The sequence below is a fragment of the Nematostella vectensis genome, chromosome 6 (assembly GCF_932526225.1).
Source record: "Nematostella vectensis chromosome 6, jaNemVect1.1, whole genome shotgun sequence".
Lineage (NCBI taxonomy): Eukaryota > Metazoa > Cnidaria > Anthozoa > Actiniaria > Edwardsiidae > Nematostella > Nematostella vectensis.
The window spans coordinates 18,069,334-18,092,756 of record NC_064039.1 but is presented as its reverse complement, the minus strand read 5'-3'; the positions used below and the strand labels follow the sequence as shown (position 1 = coordinate 18,092,756).

Below are 23,423 nucleotides of genomic sequence, written 5' to 3'. Positions count from 1 at the left end.
GGGAGGAAAAGTGATAATCCTTACCTTATTATTATTATTATTATTATTATTATTATTATTATTATTATTATTATTATTATTATTATTATTATTATTATTATTATTATTATTATTATTATTATTATTATTATTATTATTATTATTATTATTATTACTATTATTATTATTATTACATGTACAAATAATCTCTCAGGTGAATAAACATGTTTGTCAAGAAGCTCGAATATCAGAGTATTGATAGGCCATTCTTTGAATCTAGAGACTATCCATTACAATGGTGGAGCAAAAAAATACAGTGTGGTTCAAGGCCACTGCGGTAAAAGGCCTGTACTCTTTTCACTACGATGAAGCCAGCTGGATAGAAAGCTTAGATGCCTTAGTTCCCGTCCGAGTGAAAGAGATTAAAAACTCTCCCGGCCTCTACAAATTGCCCACATCATTGAAAAAAATACACAGGGCGGTCTTAGGGAACAACTGATAACATACTGTGAAGGACTGTGGATAGTGATTTGATGAGGATGCATTCTGTTTGGTTACCTGGAAGGAAAAGTGATAATCCTTACCTTATTATTATTATTATTATTATTATTATTATTATTATTATTATTATTATTATTATTATTATTATTATTATTATTATTATTATTATTACTATTACTATTACTATTACTATTACTATTATTATTATTATTATTATTATTATTATTATTATTATTATTATTACATGTACAAATAATCTCTCAGATGAATAAACATGTTTGTCAAGAAGCTCGAATATCAGAGTATTGATAGGCCATTCTTTGAATCTAGAGACTATCCATTACAAAGGTGGAGCAAAAATACAGTGATTGTATCATCTGAAAAAAACAATATGGCCCCACCCAAACCTCCTTAAATTGGTTGCCATGGCAACATACTCGAAAATAATCTGCGGACCCATGTCAATGTTGTAGCTGCCAAGTCTGGTGATGATAGCTACTTCTGTTTGGGATATATTAGCAAAAACGGATTTACCCGTGTATAAGCCAGACTTATACCTACCCCCCGAACAGTCTCGATCTAACCTTCTCCCTTCACGCTAGGATCTCTGATTATTGCTTCATTGAAGTGATGACGTCACCACCACAGGCACCCCCCCCCACAGTGAGAACAATAAGACCGTAAGGCATCTCGGGAGACACCTTACAGGCCACGCTAAAAACGACGCGTTGTCAAGGTGAAATCAAAGTCGGCTTCACGTGTGCACTACCGCAAAATCGTCTCGATCTAACCTTCACGCTAGGATCTCTGATTATTGCTTCATTGAAGTGATGACGTCACCACCACAGGCAACCCCCATCCCCCACAGTGAGAACAATAAGACCGTAAGGCATCTCGGGAGACACTTCACAGGCCACGCTAAAAACGACGCGTTGTCAAGGTGAAATCAAAGTCGGCTTCACGTGTGCACTACCGCAAAATCGTCTCGATCTAACTTTCACGCTATGATCTCTGATTATTGCTTGATTGAAGTGATGATGTCACCACCACAGGCAACCCTTCTCCCCCACAGTGAGAACAATAAGACCGTAAGGCATCTCGGAAGACACCTTACAGGCCACGCTAAAAACGACGCGTTGTCAAGGTGAAATCAAAGTCGGCTTCACGTGTGCACTACCGCAAAATCGTCCCGATCTAACCTTCACGCTAGGATCTCTGATTATTGCTTCATTGAAGTGATGACGTCACCACCACAGGTAACCCCCTTCCCCCACAGTAAGAACAATAAGACCGTAAGGCATCTCGGGAGACACCTCACAGGCCACGCTAAAAACGACGCGTTGTCAAGGTGAAATCAAAGTCGGCTTCACGTGTGCACTACCGCAAAATCGTCTCGATCTAACCTTCACGCTAGGATCTCTGATTATTGCTTCATTGAAGTGATGACGTCACCACCACAGGCAACCCCCCCCCACAGTGAGAACAATGAGACCGTAAGGCATCTCGGGAGACACTTCACAGGCCACGCTAAAAACGACGCGTTGTCAAGGTGAAATCAAAGTCGGCTTCACGTGTGCACTACCGCAAAATCGTCTCGATCTAACCTTCACGCTAGGATCTCTGATTATTGCTTCATTGAAGTGATGATGTCACCACCACAGGCAACCCTTCTCCCCCACAGCGAGAACAATAAGACCGTAAGGCATCTCGGAAGACACCTTACAGGCCACGCTAAAAACGACGCGTTGTCAAGGTGAAATCAAAGTCGGCTTCACGTGTGCACTACCGCAAAATCGTCCCGATCTAACCTTCACGCTAGGATCTCTGATTATTGCTTCATTGAAGTGATGACGTCACCACCACAGGGAACCCCCTTCCCCCACAGTGAGAACAATAAGACCGTAAGGCATCTCGGGAGACACCTCACAGGCCACGCTAAAAACGACGCGTTGTCAAGGTGAAATCAAAGTCGGCTTCACGTGGGCACTACCGCAAAATCGTCTCGATCTAACCTTCACGCTAGGTTCTCTGATTATTGCTTCATTGAAGTGATGACGTCACCACCACAGGCAACCCCCCTCCCCCACAGTGAGAACAATAAGACCGTAAGGCATCTCGGGAGACACTTCACAGGCCACGCTAAAAACGACGCGTTGTCAAGGTGAAATCAAAGTCGGCTTCACGTGTGCACTACCGCAAAATCGTCTCGATCTAACCTTCACGCTAGGATCTCTGATTATTGCTTCATTGAAGTGATGACGTCACCACCACAGGTAACCCCCCTCCCCCACAGTGAGAACAATGAGGCGGTAAGGCATCTCGGGAGACACTTCACAGGCCACGCTAAAAACGACGCGTTGTCAAGGTGAAATCAAAGTCGGCTTCACGTGTGCACTACCGCAAAATCGTCTCGATCTAACCTTCACGCTAGGATCTCTGATTATTGCTTCATTGAAGTGATGACGTCACCACCACAGGCAACCCCCCTCCCCCACAGTGAGAACAATAAGACCGTAAGGCATCTCGGGAGACCTCACAGGCCACGCTAAAAGCGACGCGTTGTCAAGGTGAAATCAAAGTCGGCTTCACGTGTGCACTACCGCAAAATTGTCTCGATCTAACCTTCACGCTAGGATCTCTGATTATTGCTTCATTGAAGTGATGACGTCACCACCACAGGCAACCCCCCTCCCCCACAGTGAGAACAATAAGACCGTAAGGCATCTCGGGAGACACTTCACAGGCCACGCTAAAAACGACGCGTTGTCAAGGTGAAATCAAAGTCGGCTTCACGTGTGCACTACCGCAAAATCGTCTCGATCTAACCTTCACGCTAGAGTCTCTGATTATTGCTTCATTGAAGTGATGACGTCACCACCACAGGCATACCGAACAGCTCCCACAGTAATAACAATTTTGTTTCAGGGCATCGGACTAAATATAAATTACCATCTCCTTGGCTATCTCTATGCCGCGTTCGCCTAGTGTTTTGAACCATACATCGCGGTCAACAGCACCAAACCCTTATCTTATACAGTGTGATTGCCCAATGACGAGAAATAAACAGGGAACCCAACACGACGCAACAATCATATCTGATCATATCTATCATATTCATTGGAATACGCATTATCTATTGTCAAGGACGCGCGCGTCAGCGTCAAGTCACACTTGCTCGCGAGCTGTCTTAGTGCACACGATGGCGCAGGCCGCGGGCTTGGTCCAGTATGACAGTATCACAAATGACAGTGAAGAAACGGAGAATCACGTGCCCGCCGATGAAAGCACCGCTACTGACCCGCAGGCCTCAACAGACGACACGAGATGTTAAGGTTTTTTTCACCAAAGACATTAATTTGGAAAGAAAAGGGTCGCCCATTTCTCCCTCGACCTGGACGAAGGCAAATGAGAGAATTCTATGTAAGTTTTATTTTGTCTCGTGAGTTTCATGCGTAAGCGTTCTTTTAGAGTCAGATTTCGCACCTTGCTGCTAGCTGTTACCATGACAACAACTTGTGACGACTTATATTCCCTCCCCCCCTAGGTTATCTTGGGTTCTGTAGAGACACGCTTCATTACAAAGAAATCAGCCCAGATCTATTTTTAAGAACACGGTTACTCGAAAGGTATCTGGATTATTTAAAGGTAAGTCCGTCGAAAATATGCTTAATCAATAATTTGCGCGTCGCGTCGAAGTGGTGTCAGCGCGTCGCGAAGAAACTCGGTACTAGTACCCAGGCCTCCCTCCCAATTCTTCCTTTTAAAAATGGCGGCGGCATGTTTTGAATTTTTGGAACCGACACGAAGCGAGCGAACGTAAAACTGAGCTAAACATTTCTCGTTGCAGACGGACAGGAAGCTTGAATTCATCTGCTTTTTAACAACTGCGGTCGGTCTAGAATGCTAAATTCACATTTCGCAAAACTTAGTAGTAATAAGTATGCTTAAGTAAGTATCGCCGGATAGAGTAATCTGATATTTGATCGCGCTATTGTGTAACTGGACAATTACGGATTTCGAAGAGAGTTGTATGCAAGACGACTGATACCGAATATATCTGTTTTTACCCTTGTGTCGTGGTGTGTGATTCGGTGGAAAGTCCCGAGTTTAACATTTGGAAAGAGCGCTCATGTCAGGGTTAACATGGTTGCTACTGATGTTTATATTGTAACGGTTGTTATTTAATGTCGGGGATTTACACTCGCTTAATAGATGTTGGACTGTGTTAATGATATGTTACAACATACGCCATTATTATATCATTCTTTACTTCAGCCAATCACGCTGCCTCCTTGATCTACCCAGCAAAATTCTTGAACCGAGAACACGCCGTCACCCTCTACAGGGATGTCAAAGTCGTTTCGCAGCTGAGGGGTGCCTGCAATGCGTTTCAGAGGCAGGCCCGCGCTGCGCAGCCCACGCAAGAGGACCTTGTCAATGCAAATAAGTGGTTGCCATGGTATGCTGCAATGATAAATCCAATAAGTAGTTCGAATAACTAGTTCGAATCCGGCTCTGGGTTCAGTTCTGGACTGGAGGTTGGGGTTGAAAGAGGATGGAACTTGTTTCGCCTGCATTTCCACTCTTTAACAGTCTCCTAACACTTCACTTACAATTTATAGGGAGGGGATACCTGTGTGCTATTCGTAGAAGTAGGGAACAGTTACCTCTCTCAGAACCCAGAGAACTTGAAACTGGTTACTCACGGTTTCATGTGATTCATTGCAGGGATGAGGTGATTCAGTGCGTGTCTCCTAACACTTCACTTAGAATTTAAAGGGGGGGATGACTGTGTGCTATTCATAAGAGTAGGCAACAGCTCCCCGTATCACGGCTAGCTATCTCTCACAGAACCCAGAGAACTTGAAACTGGTTACTAATGGTTTCATGTGATTCATTGCAGGGATGAGGTGATTCATTGTGTGGACATGCAGACAGAAAGATTTGAGATGGCACGCTCACAGGTAACGATTTCAACCAGCAGTCCTGATGTGTGAAAGCTGTAATTTGTGGGCATTGCACTGCATTGTTGGAAAGGCCTAGGCATACCGTCTTGGGTCGGCGGTAGCGGAACTCGACTCACAATTTTGCTAAAAAAAGTTTGCTTTGATTTGTCTAGAGTGCCAAGGCTAGGGAGAGCAGGAATCTGCTGTCGATCGCGCTTTTCGTATTGATACCTCCTTCCAGAGGACAAGAGATCCGGACACTGCGAATTGCCCCGTCCGGTGACAGAGAACACGTCCAGGGACTGAATTCATTAGTCTTGAATTCAGATGGCACCCTCATGTTCAGATTCGAGGATTACAAAACATATGGCTCTCATAGGGTTGATGTCACAAATTTGCCAGTAAGTCTTTCATTTGTGATTTATCCTTTATTTTGACATGTGCTTGTAGATTGCGTGACAACAGCATATGGGAAAACACGATTATTTGTTTAAACTATAATAAAGTAACCATTTAATCTTCTTCTTATCACAAATGGAATTTTATGTGTGCTACTACTGTTTTCACATATTTTCTACTTAAATACTCTGTGTAGACTCCGTGACGTGATCATATTAGCTGACTCTCTTTTTTTTTTCACTTTCAGGAAGATCACAGATTGAACGTCATCATAAGGGAATATCTGGACAAATACAGAGATATTCTTCTCGACGCCTCTGACGATGGCACAACCAACAATTTTCTTCTCCTGGTAAGTTATGACTCTTCAGTTTCCAATTATATTTCTTCAAAGGGCTCACTGATCTTCTTGGAACTAGTGATTGTTGGATAGAACATGGGACCCTAACCCTAACCCTAACCCTAACCCTAACCCTAATTCTTATAAAGTTGCGAATTATCTTTCTAAAGTAATCCAGCGAAATAGTCATCTTTGAAAAGTTATCTCAACCAATTGTCTCACCCCAACAAGACATTTTGTACATCATCACTCATCCCAGGAAAGGTTATACTCTCATTACAATCCTAGGAAGGGTTAGTTTTGGCGGTGAATTAATATTTTGAACATCTAACAATCCTACATAGGGTGACTATGAAAGCATTTAAAACAACTACTATCCCTTTGTGGGGTCATTTTATAACCCCCTAATTTGGGGGGAGGGGGGGAGGGGGGGTTACATGGAAAAAAAAACATTGCATTTGAATTGATATTGAATTGATGAGTGATTCTTTACTTCTTTTTGTTTTTAGACAGATAAAGGAAAACCCTTTAGTGGTCCCGCATTCTCAACCCACATGAAGTCTGTCTTTTACCACCTAACAGGAGTGAGTGTCAACTTGCACCTTCTGAGAAGCTCCTTCGTGACTTATTGTTATGGGGACAGGTGAGAATTCCATGCTAAGTAGATGACATTGTAGACTATTATCACTCACTCCCCCACAAGACTCTGGACGGCACCATGCTGTGTTTACCAGCCATTTTCTTCACGAATAAAACGATTCTGTAATGATAACTTAGAACTATTAGTAATTACACACCGCAAGCAAAATTCACAACCAGGACTTTCTTTCTTTTGTTTTATCAGCCAGTGCACCGACGCAATGAAAGACAGTTTGGCGTCGGCCTTGAGACACACAAGGAAGCAAGCTCAACTCACCTATGACCGTAGAAATTCCAGCGAAAAGAAGAGTTTGGCTGTCAGCCTTGCTTCAGAATTAGCAGAAAATACAATCGAGTCACTATCAGCTCAGCCGTCCGACAGAAATGCAGGGCTTGATAAAGGTAGCTGGGTTGCTCTCACAGTAGAAGGCAGCACTCTGGCAAATCCGAACATTCTGCTAGCTAGAATTCAGAACCTCATGCCCGGTAGAAAGGCTTCGCTACTGTGGTTCAAGGCCACTGCGGAAAAAGGCCTGTACGCTTTTCACTACGATGAAGCCAGCTTGATAGAAAGCTTAGATGCCTTAGTTCCCGTCCAAGTGAATGAGATTAAAAACTCTCCCGGCCTCTACAAATTGACCACATCATTGAAACAAATACACAGGGCGGTCTTAGGGAACAACTGATAACATACTGTGAAGGACTGTGGATAGTGATTTGATGAGGATGCATTCTGTTTGTTTACCTAGAAGGACAAGTGATAATCCTTACCTTATTATTATTATTATTATTATTATTATTATTATTATTATTATTATTATTATTATTATTATTATTATTATTGTTATTATTATTATTATTATTATTATTATTATTATTATTATTATTATTATTATTATTACATGTACAAATAATCTCTCAGATGAATAAACATGTTTGTCAAGAAGCTCGAATATCAGAGTATTGATAGGCCATTCTTTGAATCTAGAGACTATCCATTACAAAGGTGGAGCAAAAATACAGTGATTGTATCATCTGAAAAAAACAATAGGGCCCCACCCAAACCTCCTTAAATTGGTTGCCATGGCAACATACTCGAAAATAATCTGCGGACCCATGTCAATGTTGTAGCTGCCAAGTCTGGTGATGATAGCTATTTCTGTTTGGGAGATATTAGCAAAAACGGATTTACCCGTGTATAATCCAGACTTATACCTACCCCCCGACCAGTCTCGATCTAACCTTCTCCCTTCACGCTAGGGTCTCTGATTATTGCTTCATTGAAGTGATGACGTCACCAACACAGGCAACCCCCCCCCCCCCCCCCCCACAGTGAGAACAATAAGACCGTAAGGCATCTCGGGAGACACTTCACAGACCACGCTAAAAACGACGCCTTGTCAAGGTGAAATCAAAGTCGGCTTCACGTGTGCACTACCGCAAAATCGTCCCGATCTAACCTTCACGCTAGGGTCTCTGATTATTGCTTCATTGAAGTGATGACGTCACCACCACAGGCATACCGAACAGCTCCCACAGTAAGAACAATTTTGTTTCAGGGCATCGGACTAAATATAAATTACCATCTCCTTGGCTATCTCTATGCCGCGTTCGCCTAGTGTTTTGAACCATACATCGCGGTCAACAGCACCAAACCCTTACCTTATACAGTGTGATTGCCCAATGACGAGAAATCAACAGGGAACCCAACACGACGCAACAATCATATCTGATCATATCTATCATATTCATGAGAATATGCATTATCTATTGTCAAGGACGCGCGCGTCAGCGTCAAGTCACACTTGTTCGCGAGCCGTTCGCGAGCCGTCTTAGTGCACACGATGGCGCAGGCCGCGGGCTTGGTCCAGTATGACAGTATTACAGATGACAGTGAAGAAACGGAGAATCACGTGCCCGCCGATGAAAGCACCGCTACTGACCCGCAGGCCTCAACAGACGACACAGCAAAAAAAAAAGTGCATCCGGATTAACGTTCTTCGCGAAAATATGCCATACCGATCGCTGAACTCACAACGGAGATGGCTAAGCTTTTAAGAGATGTTAAGGTTTTTTTCACCAAAGACATTAATTTGGAAAGAAAAGGGTCGCCCATTTCTCCCTCGACCTGGACGAAGGCAAATGAGAGAATTCTATGTAAGTTTTATTTTGTCTCGTGAGTTTCATGCGTAAGCGTTCTTTTAGAGTCAGATTTCGCACCTTGCTGCTAGCTGTTACCATGACAACAACTTGTGACGACTTATATTCCCTCCCCCCCTAGGTTATCTTGGGTTCTGTAGAGACACGCTTCATTACAAAGACATCAGCCCAGATCTATTTTTAAGAACACGGTTACTCGAAAGGTATCTGGATTATTTAAAGGTAAGTCCGTCGAAAATATGCTTAATCAATAATTTGCGCGTCGCGTCGAAGTGGTTTCAGCGCGTCGCGAAGAAACTCGGTACTAGTACCCAGGCCTCCCTCCCAATTCTTCCTTTTAAAAATGGCGGCGGCATGTTTTGAATTTTTGGAACCGACACGACGCGAGCGAACGTAAAACTGAGCTAAACATTTCTCGTTGCAGACGGACAGGAAGCTTCCATCGTCTACCCTAGGTGAGCATGTTCAATTCATCTGCTTTTTGACAACTGCGGTCGGTCTAGAATGCTAAATTCACATTTCGCAAAACTTAGTAGTAATAAGTATGCTTAAGTAAGTATCGCCGGATAGAGTAATCTGATATTTGATCGAGCTATTGTGTAACTGGACAATTACGGATTTCGAAGAGAGTTGTATGCAAGACGACTGATACCGAATATATCTGTTTTTACCCTTGTGTCGTGGTGTGTGATTCGGTGGAAAGTCCCGGGTTTAACATTTGGAAAGAGCGCTCATGTCAGGGTTAACATGGTTGCTACTGATGTTTATATTGTAACGGTTGTTATTTAATGTCGGGGATTTACACTCGCTTAATAGATGTTGGACTGTGTTAATGACATGTTACAACATACGCCATTATTATATCATTCTTTACTTCAGCCAATCACGCTGCCTCCTTGATCTACCCAGCAAAATTCTTGAACCGAGAACACGCCGTCACCCTCTACAGGGATGTCAAAGTCGTTTCGCAGCTGAGGGGTGCCTGCAATGCGTTTCAGAGGCAGGCCCGCGCTGCGCAGCCCACGCAAGAGGACCTTGTCAATGCAAATAAGTGGTTGCCATGGTATGCTGCAATGATAAATCCAATAAGTAGTTCGAATAACTAGTTCGAATCCGGCTCTGGGTTCAGTTCTGGACTGGAGGTTGGGGTTGAAAGAGGATAGAACTTGTTTCGCCTGCATTTCCACTCTTTAACAGTCTCCTGACACTTCACTTACAATTTATAGGGAGGGGATACCTGTGTGCTATTCGTAGAAGTAGGGAACAGTTACCTCTCTCAGAACCCAGAGAACTTGAAACTGGTTACTCACGGTTTCATGTGATTCATTGCAGGGATGAGGTGATTCAGTGCGTGTCTCCTAACACTTCACTTAGAATTTAAAGGGGGGGATGACTGTGTGCTATTCATAAGAGTAGGCAACAGCTCCCCGTATCACGGCTAGCTATCTCTCACAGAACCCAGGGAACTTGAAACTGGTTACTAATGGTTTCATGTGATTCATTGCAGGGATGAGGTGATTCATTGTGTGGACATGCAGACAGAAAGATTTGACATGGCACGCTCACAGGTAACGATTTCAACCAGCAGTCCTGATGTGTGAAAGCTGTAATTTGTGGGCATTGCACTGCATTGTTGGAAAGGCCTAGGCATACCGTCTTGGGTCGGCGGTAGCGGAACTCGACTCACAATTTTGCTAAAAAAAAGTTTGCTTTGATTTGTCTAGAGTGCCAAGGCTAGGGGGAGCAGGAATCTGCTGTCGATCGCGCTTTTCGTATTGATACCTCCTTCCAGAGGACAAGAGATCCGGACACTGCGAATTGCCCCGTCCGGTGACAGAGAACACGTCCAGGGACTGAATTCATTAGTCTTGAATTCAGATGGCACCCTCATGTTCAGATTCGAGGATTACAAAACATGTGGCTCTCATGGGGTTGATGTCACAAATTTGCCAGTAAGTCTTTCATTTGTGATTTATCCTTTATTTTGACATGTGCTTGTAGATTGCGTGACAACAGCATATGGGAAAACACGATTATTTGTTTAAACTATAATAAAGTAACCATTTAATCTTCTTCTTATCACAAATGGAATTTTATGTGTGCTACTACTGTTTTCACATATTTTCTACTTAAATACTCTGTGTAGACTCCGTGACGTGATCATATTAGCTGACTCTCTTTTTTTTTTCACTTTCAGGAAGATCACAGATTGAACGTCATCATAAGGGAATATCTGGACAAATACAGAGATATTCTTCTCGACGCCGCTGACGATGGCACAACCAACAATTTTCTTCTCCTGGTAAGTTATGACTTCAGTTTCCAATTATATTTCTTCAAAGGGCTCACTGATCTTCTTGGAACTAGTGATTGTTGTATAGAACGTGGGACCCTAATTCTTAAAAGGTTGCAAATTATCTTTCTAAAGTAATCCAGCGAAATAGTCATCTTTGAAAAGTTATCTCAACCAATTGTCTCACCCCAACAAGACATTTTGTACATCATCACTCATCCCAGGAAAGGTTATACTCTCATTACAATCCTAGGAAGGGTTAGTTTTGGTGGTGAATTAATATTTTGAACATCTAACAATCCTACATAGGGTGACTATGAAAGCATTTAAAACAACTACTATCCCTTTGTGGGGTCGTTTTATAACCCCCTAATTTGGGGGGAGGGGGGGAGGGGGGGGGGGTTACATGGAAAAAACATTGCATTTGAATTGATATTGAATTGATGAGTGATTATTTACTTCTTTTTTGTTTTTAGACAGATAAAGGAAAACCCTTTAGTGGTCCAGCATTCTCAACCCACATGAAGTCTGTCTTTTACCACCTAACAGGAGTGAGTGTCAACTTGCACCTTCTGAGAAGCTCCTTCGTGACTTATTGTTATGGGGACAGGTGAGAATTCCATGCTAAGTAGATGAAATTGCAGACTATTATCACTCACTCCCCCACAAGACTCTGGACGGCACCATGCTGTGTTTATCAGCCATTTTCTTCACGAATAAAACGATTCTGTAATGATAACTTAGAACTATTAGTAATTACACACCGCAAGCAAAATTCACAACCAGGACTTTCTTTCTTTTGTTTTATCAGCCAGTGCACCGACGCAATGAAAGACAGTTTGGCGTCGGCCTTGAGACACACAAGGAAGCAAGCTCAACTCACCTATGACCGTAGAAATTCCAGCGAAAAGAAGAGTTTGGCTGTCAGCCTTGCTTCAGAATTAGCAGAAAATACAATCGAGTCACTATCAGCTCAGCCGTCCGACAGAAATGCAGGGCTTGATAAAGGTAGCTGGGTTGCTCTCACAGTAGAAGGCAGCACTCTGGCAAATCCGAACATTCTGCTAGCTAGAATTCAGAACCTCATGCCCGGTAGAAAGGCTTCGCTACTGTGGTTCAAGGCCACTGCGGAAAAAGGCCTGTACGCTTTTCACTACGATGAAGCCAGCTGGATAGAAAGCTTAGATGCCTTAGTTCCCGTCCAAGTGAATGAGATTAAAAACTCTCCCGGCCTCTACAAATTGACCACATCATTGAAACAAATACACAGGGCGGTCTTAGGGAACAACTGATAACATACTGTGAAGGACTGTGGATAGTGATTTGATGAGGATGCATTCTGTTTGGTTACCTGGAAGGAAAAGTGATAATCCTTACCTTATTATTATTATTATTATTATTATCATTATCATTATCATTATCATTATCATTATCATTATCATTATCATTATTATTATTATTGTAGTGATAGGCCATTCTTTGAATCTAGAGACTATCCATTACAATGGTGGAGCAAAAAAATACAGTGTGGTTCAAGGCCACTGCGGAAAAAGGCCTGTACGCTTTTCACTACGATGAAGCCAGCTGGATAGAAAGCTTAGATGCCTTAGTTCCCGTCCAAGTGAAAAGAGATTAAAAACTCTCCCGGCCTCTACAAATTGACCACATCATTGAAAAAAATACACAGGGCGGTCTTAGGGAACAACTGATAACATACTGTGAAGGACTGTGGATAGTGATTTGATGAGGATGCATTCTGTTTGGTTACCTGGAAGGAAAAGTGATAATCCTTACCTTATTATTATTATTATTATTATTATTATTATTATTATTATTATTATTATTATTATTATTATTATTATTTTTATTATTATTATTGTTATTATTATTATTATTATTATTATTATTATTATTATTATTATTATTATTATTATTATTATTATTATTATTATTATTATTATTATTATTATTATTATTATTATTATTATTATTATTATTACATGTACAAATAATCTCTCAGAAGAATAAACATGTTTGTCAAGAAGCTCGAATATCAGAGTATTGATAGGCCATTCTTTGAATCTAGAGACTATCCATTACAAAGGTGGAGCAAAAATACAGTGATTGTATCATCTGAAAAAAACAATAGGGCCCCACCCAAACCTCCATAAATTGGTTGCCATGGCAACATACTCGAAAATAATCTGCGGACCCATGTCAATGTTGTAGCTGCCAAGTCTGGTGATGATAGCTATTTCTGTTTGGGAGATATAAGCAAAAACGGATTTACCCGTGTATAAGCCAGACTTATACCTACCCCCCGACCAGTCTCGATCTAACCTTCTCCCTTCACGCTAGGATCTCTGATTATTGCTTCATTGAGGTGATGACGTCACCACCACAGGTAACCCCCCTCCCCCACAGTGAGAACAATAAGACCGTAAGGCATCTCGGGAGACACCTTACAGGCCACGCTAAAAACGACGCGTTGTCAAGGTAAAATCAAAGTCGGCTTCACGTGTGCACTACCGCAAAATCGTCTCGATCTAACCTTCACGCTAGGATCTCTGATTATTGCTTCATTGAAGTGATGACGTCACCACCACAGGTAACCCCCCTCCCCCACAGTGAAAACAATAAGACCGTAAGGCATCTCGGAAGACACCTTACAGGCCACGTTAAAAACGACGCGTTGTCAAGGTGAAATCAAAGTCGGCTTCACGTGTGCACTACCGCAAAATCGTCTCGATCTAACCTTCACGCTATGATCTCTGATTATTGCTTCATTGAAGTGATGACGTCACCACCACAGGCAACCCCCCTCCCCCACAGTGAAAACAATAAGACCGTAAGGCATCTCGGAAGACACCTTACAGGCCACGCTAAAAACGACGCGTTGTCAAGGTGAAATCAAAGTCGGCTTCACGTGTGCACTACCGCAAAATCGTCTCGATCTAACCTTCACGCTAGGATCTCTGATTATTGCTTCATTGAAGTGATGACGTCACCACCACAGGCAACCCCCCTCCCCCACAGTGAGAACAATAAGACCGTAAGGCATCTCGGGAGACACCTTACAGGCCACGCTAAAAACGACGCGTTGTCAAGGTAAAATCAAAGTCGGCTTCACGTGTGCACTACCGCAAAATCGTCTCGATCTAACCTTCACGCTAGGATCTCTGATTATTGCTTCATTGAAGTGATGACGTCACCACCACAGGCAACCCCCCTCCCCCACAGTGAGAACAATAAGACCGTAAGGCATCTCGGAAGACACCTTACAGGCCACGCTAAAAACGACGCGTTGTCAAGGTGAAATCAAAGTCGGCTTCACGTGTGCACTACCGCAAAATCGTCTCGATCTAACCTTCACGCTAGGATCTCTGATTATTGCTTCATTGAAGTGATGACGTCACCACCACAGGCAACCCCCCTCCCCCACAGTGAGAACAATAAGACCGTAAAGCATCTCGGAAGACACCTTACAGGCCACGCTAAAAACGACGCGTTGTCAAGGTGAAATCAAAGTCGGCTTCACGTGTGCACTACCGCAAAATCGTCTCGATCTAGCCTTCACGCTAGGATCTCTGATTATTGCTTCATTGAAGTGATGACGTCACCACCACAGGCAACCTCCCCCCCCCCCCACAGTGAGAACAATAAGACCGTAAGGCATCTCGGAAGACACCTTACAGGCCACGCTAAAAACGACGCGTTGTCAAGGTGAAATCAAAGTCGGCTTCACGTGTGCACTACCGCAAAATCGTCTCGATCTAACCTTCACGCTAGGATCTCTGATTATTGCTTCATTGAGGTGATGACGTCACCACCACAGGCAACCCCCTCCCCCACAGTGAGAACAATAAGACCGTAAGGCATCTCGGAAGACACCTTACAGGCCACGCTAAAAACGACGCGTTGTCAAGGTGAAATCAAAGTCGGCTTCACGTGTGCACTACCGCAAAATCGTCTCGATCTAGCCTTCACGCTAGGATCTCTGATTATTGCTTCATTGAAGTGATGACGTCACCACCACAGGCAACCTCCCCCCCCCCCCCCCCCACAGTGAGAACAATAAGACCGTAAGGCATCTCGGAAGACACCTTACAGGCCACGCTAAAAACGACGCGTTGTCAAGGTGAAATCAAAGTCGGCTTCACGTGTGCACTACCGCAAAATTGTCTCGATCTAACCTTCACGCTAGGGTCTCTGATTATTGCTTTATTGAAGTGATGACGTCACCACCACAGGCATACCGAACAGCTCCCACAGTAAGAACAATTTTGTTTCAGGGCATCGGACTAAATATAAATTACCATCTCCTTGGCTATCTCTATGCCGCGTTCGCCTAGTGTTTTGAACCATACATCGCGGTCAACAGCACCAAACCCTTACCTTATACAGTGTGATTGCCCAATGACGAGAAATCAACAGGGAACCCAACACGACGCAACAATCATATCTGATCATATCTATCATATTCATGAGAATATGCATTATCTATTGTCAAGGACGCGCGCGTCAGCGTCAAGTCACACTTGTTCGCGAGCCGTTCGCGAGCCGTCTTAGTGCACACGATGGCGCAGGCCGCGGGCTTGGTCCAGTATGACAGTATTACAGATGACAGTGAAGAAACGCAGAATCACGTGCCCGCCGATGAAAGCACCGCTACTGACCCGCAGGCCTCAACAGACGACACAGCAAAAAAAAAAGTGCATCCGGATGAACGTTCTTCGCGAAAATATGCCATACCGATCGCTGAACTCACAACGGAGATGGCTAAGCTTTTAAGAGATGTTAAGGTTTTTTTCACCAAAGACATTAATTTGGAAAGAAAAGGGTCGCCCATTTCTCCCTCGACCTGGACGAAGGCAAATGAGAGAATTCTATGTAAGTTTTATTTTGTCTCGTGAGTTTCATGCGTAAGCGTTCTTTTAGAGTCAGATTTCGCACCTTGCTGCTAGCTGTTACCATGACAACAACTTGTGACGACTTATATTCCCTCCCCCCCTAGGTTATCTTGGGTTCTGTAGAGACACGCTTCATTACAAAGACATCAGCCCAGATCTATTTTTAAGAACACGGTTACTCGAAAGGTATCTGGATTATTTAAAGGTAAGTCCGTCGAAAATATGCTTAATCAATAATTTGCGCGTCGCGTCGAAGTGGTTTCAGCGCGTCGCGAAGAAACTCGGTACTAGTACCCAGGCCTCCCTCCCAATTCTTCCTTTTAAAAATGGCGGCGGCATGTTTTGAATTTTTGGAACCGACACGACGCGAGCGAACGTAAAACTGAGCTAAACATTTCTCGTTGCAGACGGACAGGAAGCTTGCATCGTCTACCCTAGGTGAGCATGTTCAATTCATCTGCTTTTTGACAACTGCGGTCGGTCTAGAATGCTAAATTCACATTTCGCAAAACTTAGTAGTAATAAGTATGCTTAAGTAAGTATCGCCGGATAGAGTAATCTGATATTTGATCGAGCTATTGTGTAACTGGACAATTACGGATTTCGAAGAGAGTTGTATGCAAGACGACTGATACCGAATATATCTGTTTTTACCCTTGTGTCGTGGTGTGTGATTCGGTGGAAAGTCCCGGGTTTAACATTTGGAAAGAGCGCTCATGTCAGGGTTAACATGGTTGCTACTGATGTTTATATTGTAACGGTTGTTATTTAATGTCGGGGATTTACACTCGCTTAATAGATGTTGGACTGTGTTAATGACATGTTACAACATACGCCATTATTATATCATTCTTTACTTCAGCCAATCACGCTGCCTCCTTGATCTACCCAGCAAAATTCTTGAACCGAGAACACGCCGTCACCCTCTACAGGGATGTCAAAGTCGTTTCGCAGCTGAGGGGTGCCTGCAATGCGTTTCAGAGGCATGCCCGCGCTGCGCAGCCCACGCAAGAGGACCTTGTCAATGCAAATAAGTGGTTGCCATGGTATGCTGCAATGATAAATCCAATAAGTAGTTCGAATAACTAGTTCGAATCCGGCTCTGGGTTCAGTTCTGGACTGGAGGTTGGGGTTGAAAGAGGATAGAACTTGTTTCGCCTGCATTTCCACTCTTTAACAGTCTCCTGACACTTCACTTACAATTTATAGGGAGGGGATACCTGTGTGCTATTCGTAGAAGTAGGGAACAGTTACCTCTCTCAGAACCCAGAGAACTTGAAACTGGTTACTCACGGTTTCATGTGATTCATTGCAGGGATGAGGTGATTCAGTGCGTGTCTCCTAACACTTCACTTAGAATTTAAAGGGGGGGATGACTGTGTGCTATTCATAAGAGTAGGCAACAGCTCCCCGTATCACGGCTAGCTATCTCTCACAGAACCCAGGGAACTTGAAACTGGTTACTAATGGTTTCATGTGATTCATTGCAGGGATGAGGTGATTCATTGTGTGGACATGCAGACAGAAAGATTTGACATGGCACGCTCACAGGTAACGATTTCAACCAGCAGTCCTGATGTGTGAAAGCTGTAATTTGTGGGCATTGCACTGCATTGTTGGAAAGGCCTAGGCATACCGTCTTGGGTCGGCGGTAGCGGAACTCGACTCACAATTTTGCTAAAAAAAAGTTTGCTTTGATTTGTCTAGAGTGCCAAGGCTAGGGAGAGCAGGAATCTGCTGTCGATCGCGCTTTTCGTATTGATACCTCCTTCCAGAGGACAAGAGATCCGGACACTGCGAATTGCCCCGTCCGGTGACAGAGAACACGTCCAGGGACTGAATTCATTAGTCTTGAATTCAGATGGCACCCTCATGTTCAGATTCGAGGATTACAAAACATGTGGCTCTCATGGGGTTGATGTTACAAATTTGCCAGTAAGTCTTTCATTTGTGATTTATCCTTTATTTTGACATGTGCTTGTAGATTGCGTGACAACAGCATATGGGAAAACACGATTATTTGTTTAAACTATAATAAAGTAATCATTTAATCTTCTTCTTATCACAAATGGAATTTTATGTGTGCTACTACTGTTTTCACATATTTTCTACTTAAATACTCTGTGTAGACTCCGTGACGTGATCATATTAGCTGACTCTCTTTTTTTTTTCACTTTCAGGAAGATCACAGATTGAACGTCATCATAAGGGAATATCTGGACAAATACAGAGATATTCTTCTCGACGCCGCTGACGATGGCACAACCAACAATTTTCTTCTCCTGGTAAGTTATGACTTCAGTTTCCAATTATATTTCTTCAAAGGGCTCACTGATCTTCTTGGAACTAGTGATTGTTGTATAGAACGTGGGACCCTAACCCTAACCCTAACCCTAACCCTAACCCTAACCCTAACCCTAACCCTAATTCTTATAAGGTTGCAAATTATCTTTCTAAAGTAATCCAGCGAAATAGTCATCTTTGAAAAGTTATCTCAACCAATTGTCTCACTCCAACAAGACATTTTGTACATCATCACTCATCCCAGGAAAGGTTATACTCTCATTACAATCCTAGGAAGGGTTAGTTTTGGTGGTGAATTAATATTTTGAACATCTAACAATCCTACATAGGGTGACTATGAAAGCATTTAAAACAACTACTATCCCTTTGTGGGGTCATTTTATAACCCCCTAATTTGGGGGGAGGGGGGGAGGGGGGGGTTACATGGAAAAAACATTGCATTTGAATTGATATTGAATTGATGAGTGATTCTTTACTTCTTTTTGTTTTTAGACAGATAAAGGAAAACCCTTTAGTGGTCCAGCATTCTCAACCCACATGAAGTCTGTCTTTTACCACCTAACAGGAGTGAGTGTCAACTTGCACCTTCTGAGAAGCTCCTTCGTGACTTATTGTTATGGGGACAGGTGAGAATTCCATGCTAAGTAGATGAAATTGCAGACTATTATCACTCACTCCCCCACAAGACTCTGGACGGCACCATGCTGTGTTTATCAGCCATTTTCTTCACGAATAAAACGATTCTGTAATGATAACTTAGAACTATTAGTAATTACACACCGCAAGCAAAATTCACAACCAGGACTTTCTTTCTTTTGTTTTATCAGCCAGTGCACCGACGCAATGAAAGACAGTTTGGCGTCGGCCTTGAGACACACAAGGAAGCAAGCTCAACTCACCTATGACCGTAGAAATTGCAGCGAAAAGAAGAGTTTGGCTGTCAGCCTTGCTTCAGAATTAGCAGAAAATACAATCGAGTCACTATCAGCTCAGCCGTCCGACAGAAATGCAGGGCTTGATAAAGGTAGCTGGGTTGCTCTCACAGTAGAAGGCAGCACTCTGGCAAATCCGAACATTCTGCTAGCTAGAATTCAGAACCTCATGCCCGGTAGAAAGGCTTCGCTACTGTGGTTCAAGGCCACTGCGGAAAAAGGCCTGTACGCTTTTCACTACGATGAAGCCAGCTGGATAGAAAGCTTAGATGCCTTAGTTCCCGTCCAAGTGAAAGAGATTAAAAACTCTCCCGGCCTCTACAAATTGACCACATCATTGAAAAAAATACACAGGGCGGTCTTAGGGAACAACTGATAACATACTGTGAAGGACTGTGGATAGTGATTTGATGAGGATGCATTCTGTTTGGTTACCTGGAAGGAAAAGTGATAATCCTTACCTTATTATTATTATTATTATTTTTATTATTATTATCATTATCATTATCATTATCATTATCATTATCATTATCATTATCATTATCATTATCATTATCATTATCATTATCATTATCATTATCATTATCATTATCATTATCATTATCATTATCATTATCATTATTATTGTAGTGATAGGCCATTCTTTGAATCTAGAGACTATCCATTACAATGGTGGAGCAAAAAAATACAGTGTGGTTCAAGGCCACTGCGGAAAAAGGCCTGTACGCTTTTCACTACGATGAAGCCAGCTGGATAGAAAGCTTAGATGCCTTAGTTCCCGTCCAAGTGAAAAGAGATTAAAAACTCTCCCGGCCTCTACAAATTGACCACATCATTGAAAAAAATACACAGGGCGGTCTTAGGGAACAACTGATAACATACTGTGAAGGACTGTGGATAGTGATTTGATGAGGATGCATTCTGTTTGGTTACCTGGAAGGAAAAGTGATAATCCTTACCTTATTATTATTATTATTATTATTATTATTATTATTATTATTATTATTATTATTATTATTATTATTATTATTATTATTATTATTATTATTATTATTATTATTATTATTATTATTATTATTATTATTATTATTATTATTATTATTATTATTATTATTATTATTATTATTATTATTACATGTACAAATAATCTCTCAGAAGAATAAACATGTTTGTCAAGAAGCTCGAATATCAGAGTATTGATAGGCCATTCTTTGAATCTAGAGACTATCCTTTACAAAGGTGGAGCAAAAATACAGTGATTGTATCATCTGAAAAAAAACAATAGGGCCGCACCCAAACCTCCATAAATTGGTTGCCATGGCAACATACTCGAAAATAATCTGCGGACCCATGTCAATGTTGTAGCTGCCAAGTCTGGTGATGATAGCTATTTCTGTTTGGGAGATATAAGCAAAAACGGATTTACCCGTGTATAAGCCAGACTTATACCTACCCCCCGACCAGTCTCGATCTAACCTTCTCCCTTCACGCTAGGATCTCTGATTATTGCTTCATTGAGGTGATGACGTCACCACCACAGGTAACCCCCCTCCCCCACAGTGAGAACAATAAGACCGTAAGGCATCTCGGGAGACACCTTACAGGCCACGCTAAAAACGACGCGTTGTCAAGGTAAAATCAAAGTCGGCTTCACGTGTGCACTACCGCAAAATCGTCTCGATCTAACCTTCACGCTAGGATCTCTGATTATTGCTTCATTGAAGTGATGACGTCACCACCACAGGTAACCCCCCTCCCCCACAGTGAAAACAATAAGACCGTAAGGCATCTCGGAAGACACCTTACAGGCCACGTTAAAAACGACGCGTTGTCAAGGTGAAATCAAAGTCGGCTTCACGTGTGCACTACCGCAAAATCGTCTCGATCTAACCTTCACGCTATGATCTCTGATTATTGCTTCATTGAAGTGATGACGTCACCACCACAGGCAACCCCCCCCCACAGTGAGAACAATAAGACCGTAAGGCATCTGGGAAGACACCTTACAGACCACGCTAAAAACGACGCGTTGTCAAGGTGAAATCAAAGTCGGCTTCACGTGTGCACTACCGCAAAATCGTCTCGATCTAACCTTCACGCTAGGATCTCTGATTATTGCTTCATTGAAGTGATGACGTCACCACCACAGGCAACCTCCCCCCCCCACAGTGAGAACAATAAGACCGTAAGGCATCTCGGAAGACACCTTACAGGCCACGCTAAAACCGACGCGTTGTCAAGGTGAAATCAAAGTCGGCTTCACGTGTTCACTACCGCAAAATCGTCTCGATCTAACCTTCACGCTAGGATCTCTGATTATTGCTTCATTGAAGTGATGACGTCACCACCACAGGCAACCCCCCCCCACAGTGAGAACAATAAGACCGTAAGGCATCTCGGAAGACACCTTACAGGCCACGCTAAAAACAACGCGTTGTCAAGGTGAAATCAAAGTCGGCTTCACGTGTGAACTACCGCAAAATCGTCTCGATCTAACCTTCACGCTAGGATCTCTGATTATTGCTTCATTGAGGTGATGACGTCACCACCACAGGCAACCCCCCTCCCCCACAGTGAGAACAATAAGACCGTAAGGCATCTAGGAAGACACCTTACAGGCCACGCTAAAAACGACGCGTTGTCAAGGTGAAATCAAAGTCGGCTTCACGTGTGCACTACCGCAAAATCGTCTCGATCTAACCTTCACGCTAGGGTCTCTGATTATTGCTTCATTGAAGTGATGACGTCACCACCACAGGCATACCGAACAGCTCCCACAGTAAGAACAATTTTGTTTCAGGGCATCGGACTAAATATAAATTACCATCTCCTTGGCTATCTCTATGCCGCGTTCGCCTAGTGTTTTGAACCATACATCGCGGTGAACAGCACCAAACCCTTACCTTATACAGTGTGATTGCCCAATGACGAGAAATCAACAGGGAACCCAACACGACGCAACAATCATATCTGATCATATCTATCATATTCATGGGAATATGCATTATCTATTGTCAAGGACGCGCGCGTCAGCGTCAAGTCACACTTGTTCGCGAGCCGTCTTAGTGCACACGATGGCGCAGGCCGCGGGCTTGGTCCAGTATGACAGTATTACAGATGACAGTGAAGAAACGGAGAATCACGTGCCCGCCGATGAAAGCACCGCTACTGACCCGCAGGCCTCAACAGACGACACAGCAAAAAAAAAAAGTGCATCCGGATGAACGTTCTTCGCGAAAATATGCCATACCGATCGCTGAACTCACAACGGAGATGGCTAAGCTTTTAAGAGATGTTAAGGTTTTTTTCACCAAAGACATTAATTTGGAAAGAAAAGGGTCGCCCATTTCTCCCTCGACCTGGACGAAGGCAAATGAGAGAATTCTATGTAAGTTTTATTTTGTCTCGTGAGTTTCATGCGTAAGCGTTCTTTTAGAGTCAGATTTCGCACCTTGCTGCTAGCTGTTACCATGACAACAACTTGTGACGACTTATATTCCCTCCCCCTCTAGGTTATCTCGGGTTCTGTAGAGACACGCTTCATTACAAAGACATCAGCCCAGATCTATTTTTAAGAACACGGTTACTCGAAAGGTATCTGGATTATTTAAAGGTAAGTCCGTCGAAAATATGCTTAATCAATAATTTGCGCGTCGCGTCGAAGTGGTTTCAGCGCGTCGCGAAGAGACTCGGTACTAGTACCCAGGCCTCCCTCCCAATTCTTCCTTTAAAAAATGGCGGCGGCATGTTTTGAATTTTTGGAACCGACACGACGCGAGCGAACGTAAAACTGAGCTAAACATTTCTCGTTGCAGACGGACAGGAAGCTTGCATCGTCTACCCTAGGTGAGCATGTTCAATTCATCTGCTTTTTGACAACTGCGGTCGGTCTAGAATGCTAAATTCACATTTCGCAAAACTTAGTAGTAATAAGTATGCTTAAGTAAGTATCGCCGGATAGAGTAATCTGATATTTGATCGCGCTATTGTGTAACTGGACAATTACGGATTTCGAAGAGA

The 23,423-nt window shown here is 42.9% G+C and overlaps 4 protein-coding genes across 4 annotated transcripts; all 4 read left to right on the top strand.

Moving 5' to 3' along the window:
- The first annotated feature begins 5,482 nt into the window (after positions 1–5,482).
- LOC125568059 lies at positions 5,483–8,798 on the top strand. The gene is made up of 5 exons (XM_048729370.1): positions 5,483–5,827; positions 6,073–6,177; positions 6,675–6,808; positions 7,010–7,403; positions 8,583–8,798. The coding sequence occupies exons 1-5, from the start codon at positions 5,765–5,767 to the stop codon at positions 8,796–8,798; spliced, it is 912 nt and encodes a 303-aa protein (XP_048585327.1). The 5' UTR covers positions 5,483–5,764.
- Positions 8,799–11,738: 2,940 nt separating this feature from the next.
- Positions 11,739–12,610, top strand: LOC125567985. Its single transcript, XM_048729156.1, has 2 exons — positions 11,739–11,867; positions 12,069–12,610. Exons 1-2 carry the CDS (start codon positions 11,779–11,781, stop codon positions 12,547–12,549), a joined length of 570 nt encoding a protein of 189 aa, XP_048585113.1. The 5' UTR covers positions 11,739–11,778; the 3' UTR covers positions 12,550–12,610.
- A 3,224-nt stretch (positions 12,611–15,834) lies between these two features.
- LOC125568058 lies at positions 15,835–17,531 on the top strand. Its single transcript, XM_048729369.1, has 5 exons — positions 15,835–16,147; positions 16,272–16,372; positions 16,575–16,605; positions 17,030–17,213; positions 17,483–17,531. Exons 1-5 carry the CDS (start codon positions 15,835–15,837, stop codon positions 17,529–17,531), a joined length of 678 nt encoding a protein of 225 aa, XP_048585326.1.
- Positions 17,532–18,968: 1,437 nt separating this feature from the next.
- Positions 18,969–19,845, top strand: LOC125567969. The gene is made up of 2 exons (XM_048729118.1): positions 18,969–19,097; positions 19,299–19,845. Exons 1-2 carry the CDS (start codon positions 19,009–19,011, stop codon positions 19,777–19,779), a joined length of 570 nt encoding a protein of 189 aa, XP_048585075.1. The 5' UTR covers positions 18,969–19,008; the 3' UTR covers positions 19,780–19,845.
- Positions 19,846–23,423: the final 3,578 nt, after the last annotated feature.

Excerpts from the sequence above, each read along its gene's own strand:
- LOC125567985 (XM_048729156.1), top strand. The coding sequence starts at position 11,779 with ATGAAGTCTGTCTTTTACCACCTAACAGGAGTGAGTGTCAACTTGCAC. Across the intron at positions 11,868-12,068 it reads ACTTATTGTTATGGGGACAG|CCAGTGCACCGACGCAATGA; the intron begins GTGAGAATTCCA and ends TTGTTTTATCAG.
- LOC125567969 (XM_048729118.1), top strand. The coding sequence starts at position 19,009 with ATGAAGTCTGTCTTTTACCACCTAACAGGAGTGAGTGTCAACTTGCAC. Across the intron at positions 19,098-19,298 it reads ACTTATTGTTATGGGGACAG|CCAGTGCACCGACGCAATGA; the intron begins GTGAGAATTCCA and ends TTGTTTTATCAG.
- LOC125568059 (XM_048729370.1), top strand. The coding sequence starts at position 5,765 with ATGTTCAGATTCGAGGATTACAAAACATATGGCTCTCATAGGGTTGAT. Across the intron at positions 5,828-6,072 it reads TTGATGTCACAAATTTGCCA|GAAGATCACAGATTGAACGT; the intron begins GTAAGTCTTTCA and ends TTTCACTTTCAG. Across the intron at positions 6,809-7,009 it reads ACTTATTGTTATGGGGACAG|CCAGTGCACCGACGCAATGA; the intron begins GTGAGAATTCCA and ends TTGTTTTATCAG.
- LOC125568058 (XM_048729369.1), top strand. The coding sequence starts at position 15,835 with ATGGCGCAGGCCGCGGGCTTGGTCCAGTATGACAGTATTACAGATGAC. Across the intron at positions 16,148-16,271 it reads GGCAAATGAGAGAATTCTAT|GTTATCTTGGGTTCTGTAGA; the intron begins GTAAGTTTTATT and ends CTCCCCCCCTAG. Across the intron at positions 16,606-17,029 it reads GCTTGCATCGTCTACCCTAG|CCAATCACGCTGCCTCCTTG; the intron begins GTGAGCATGTTC and ends TCTTTACTTCAG.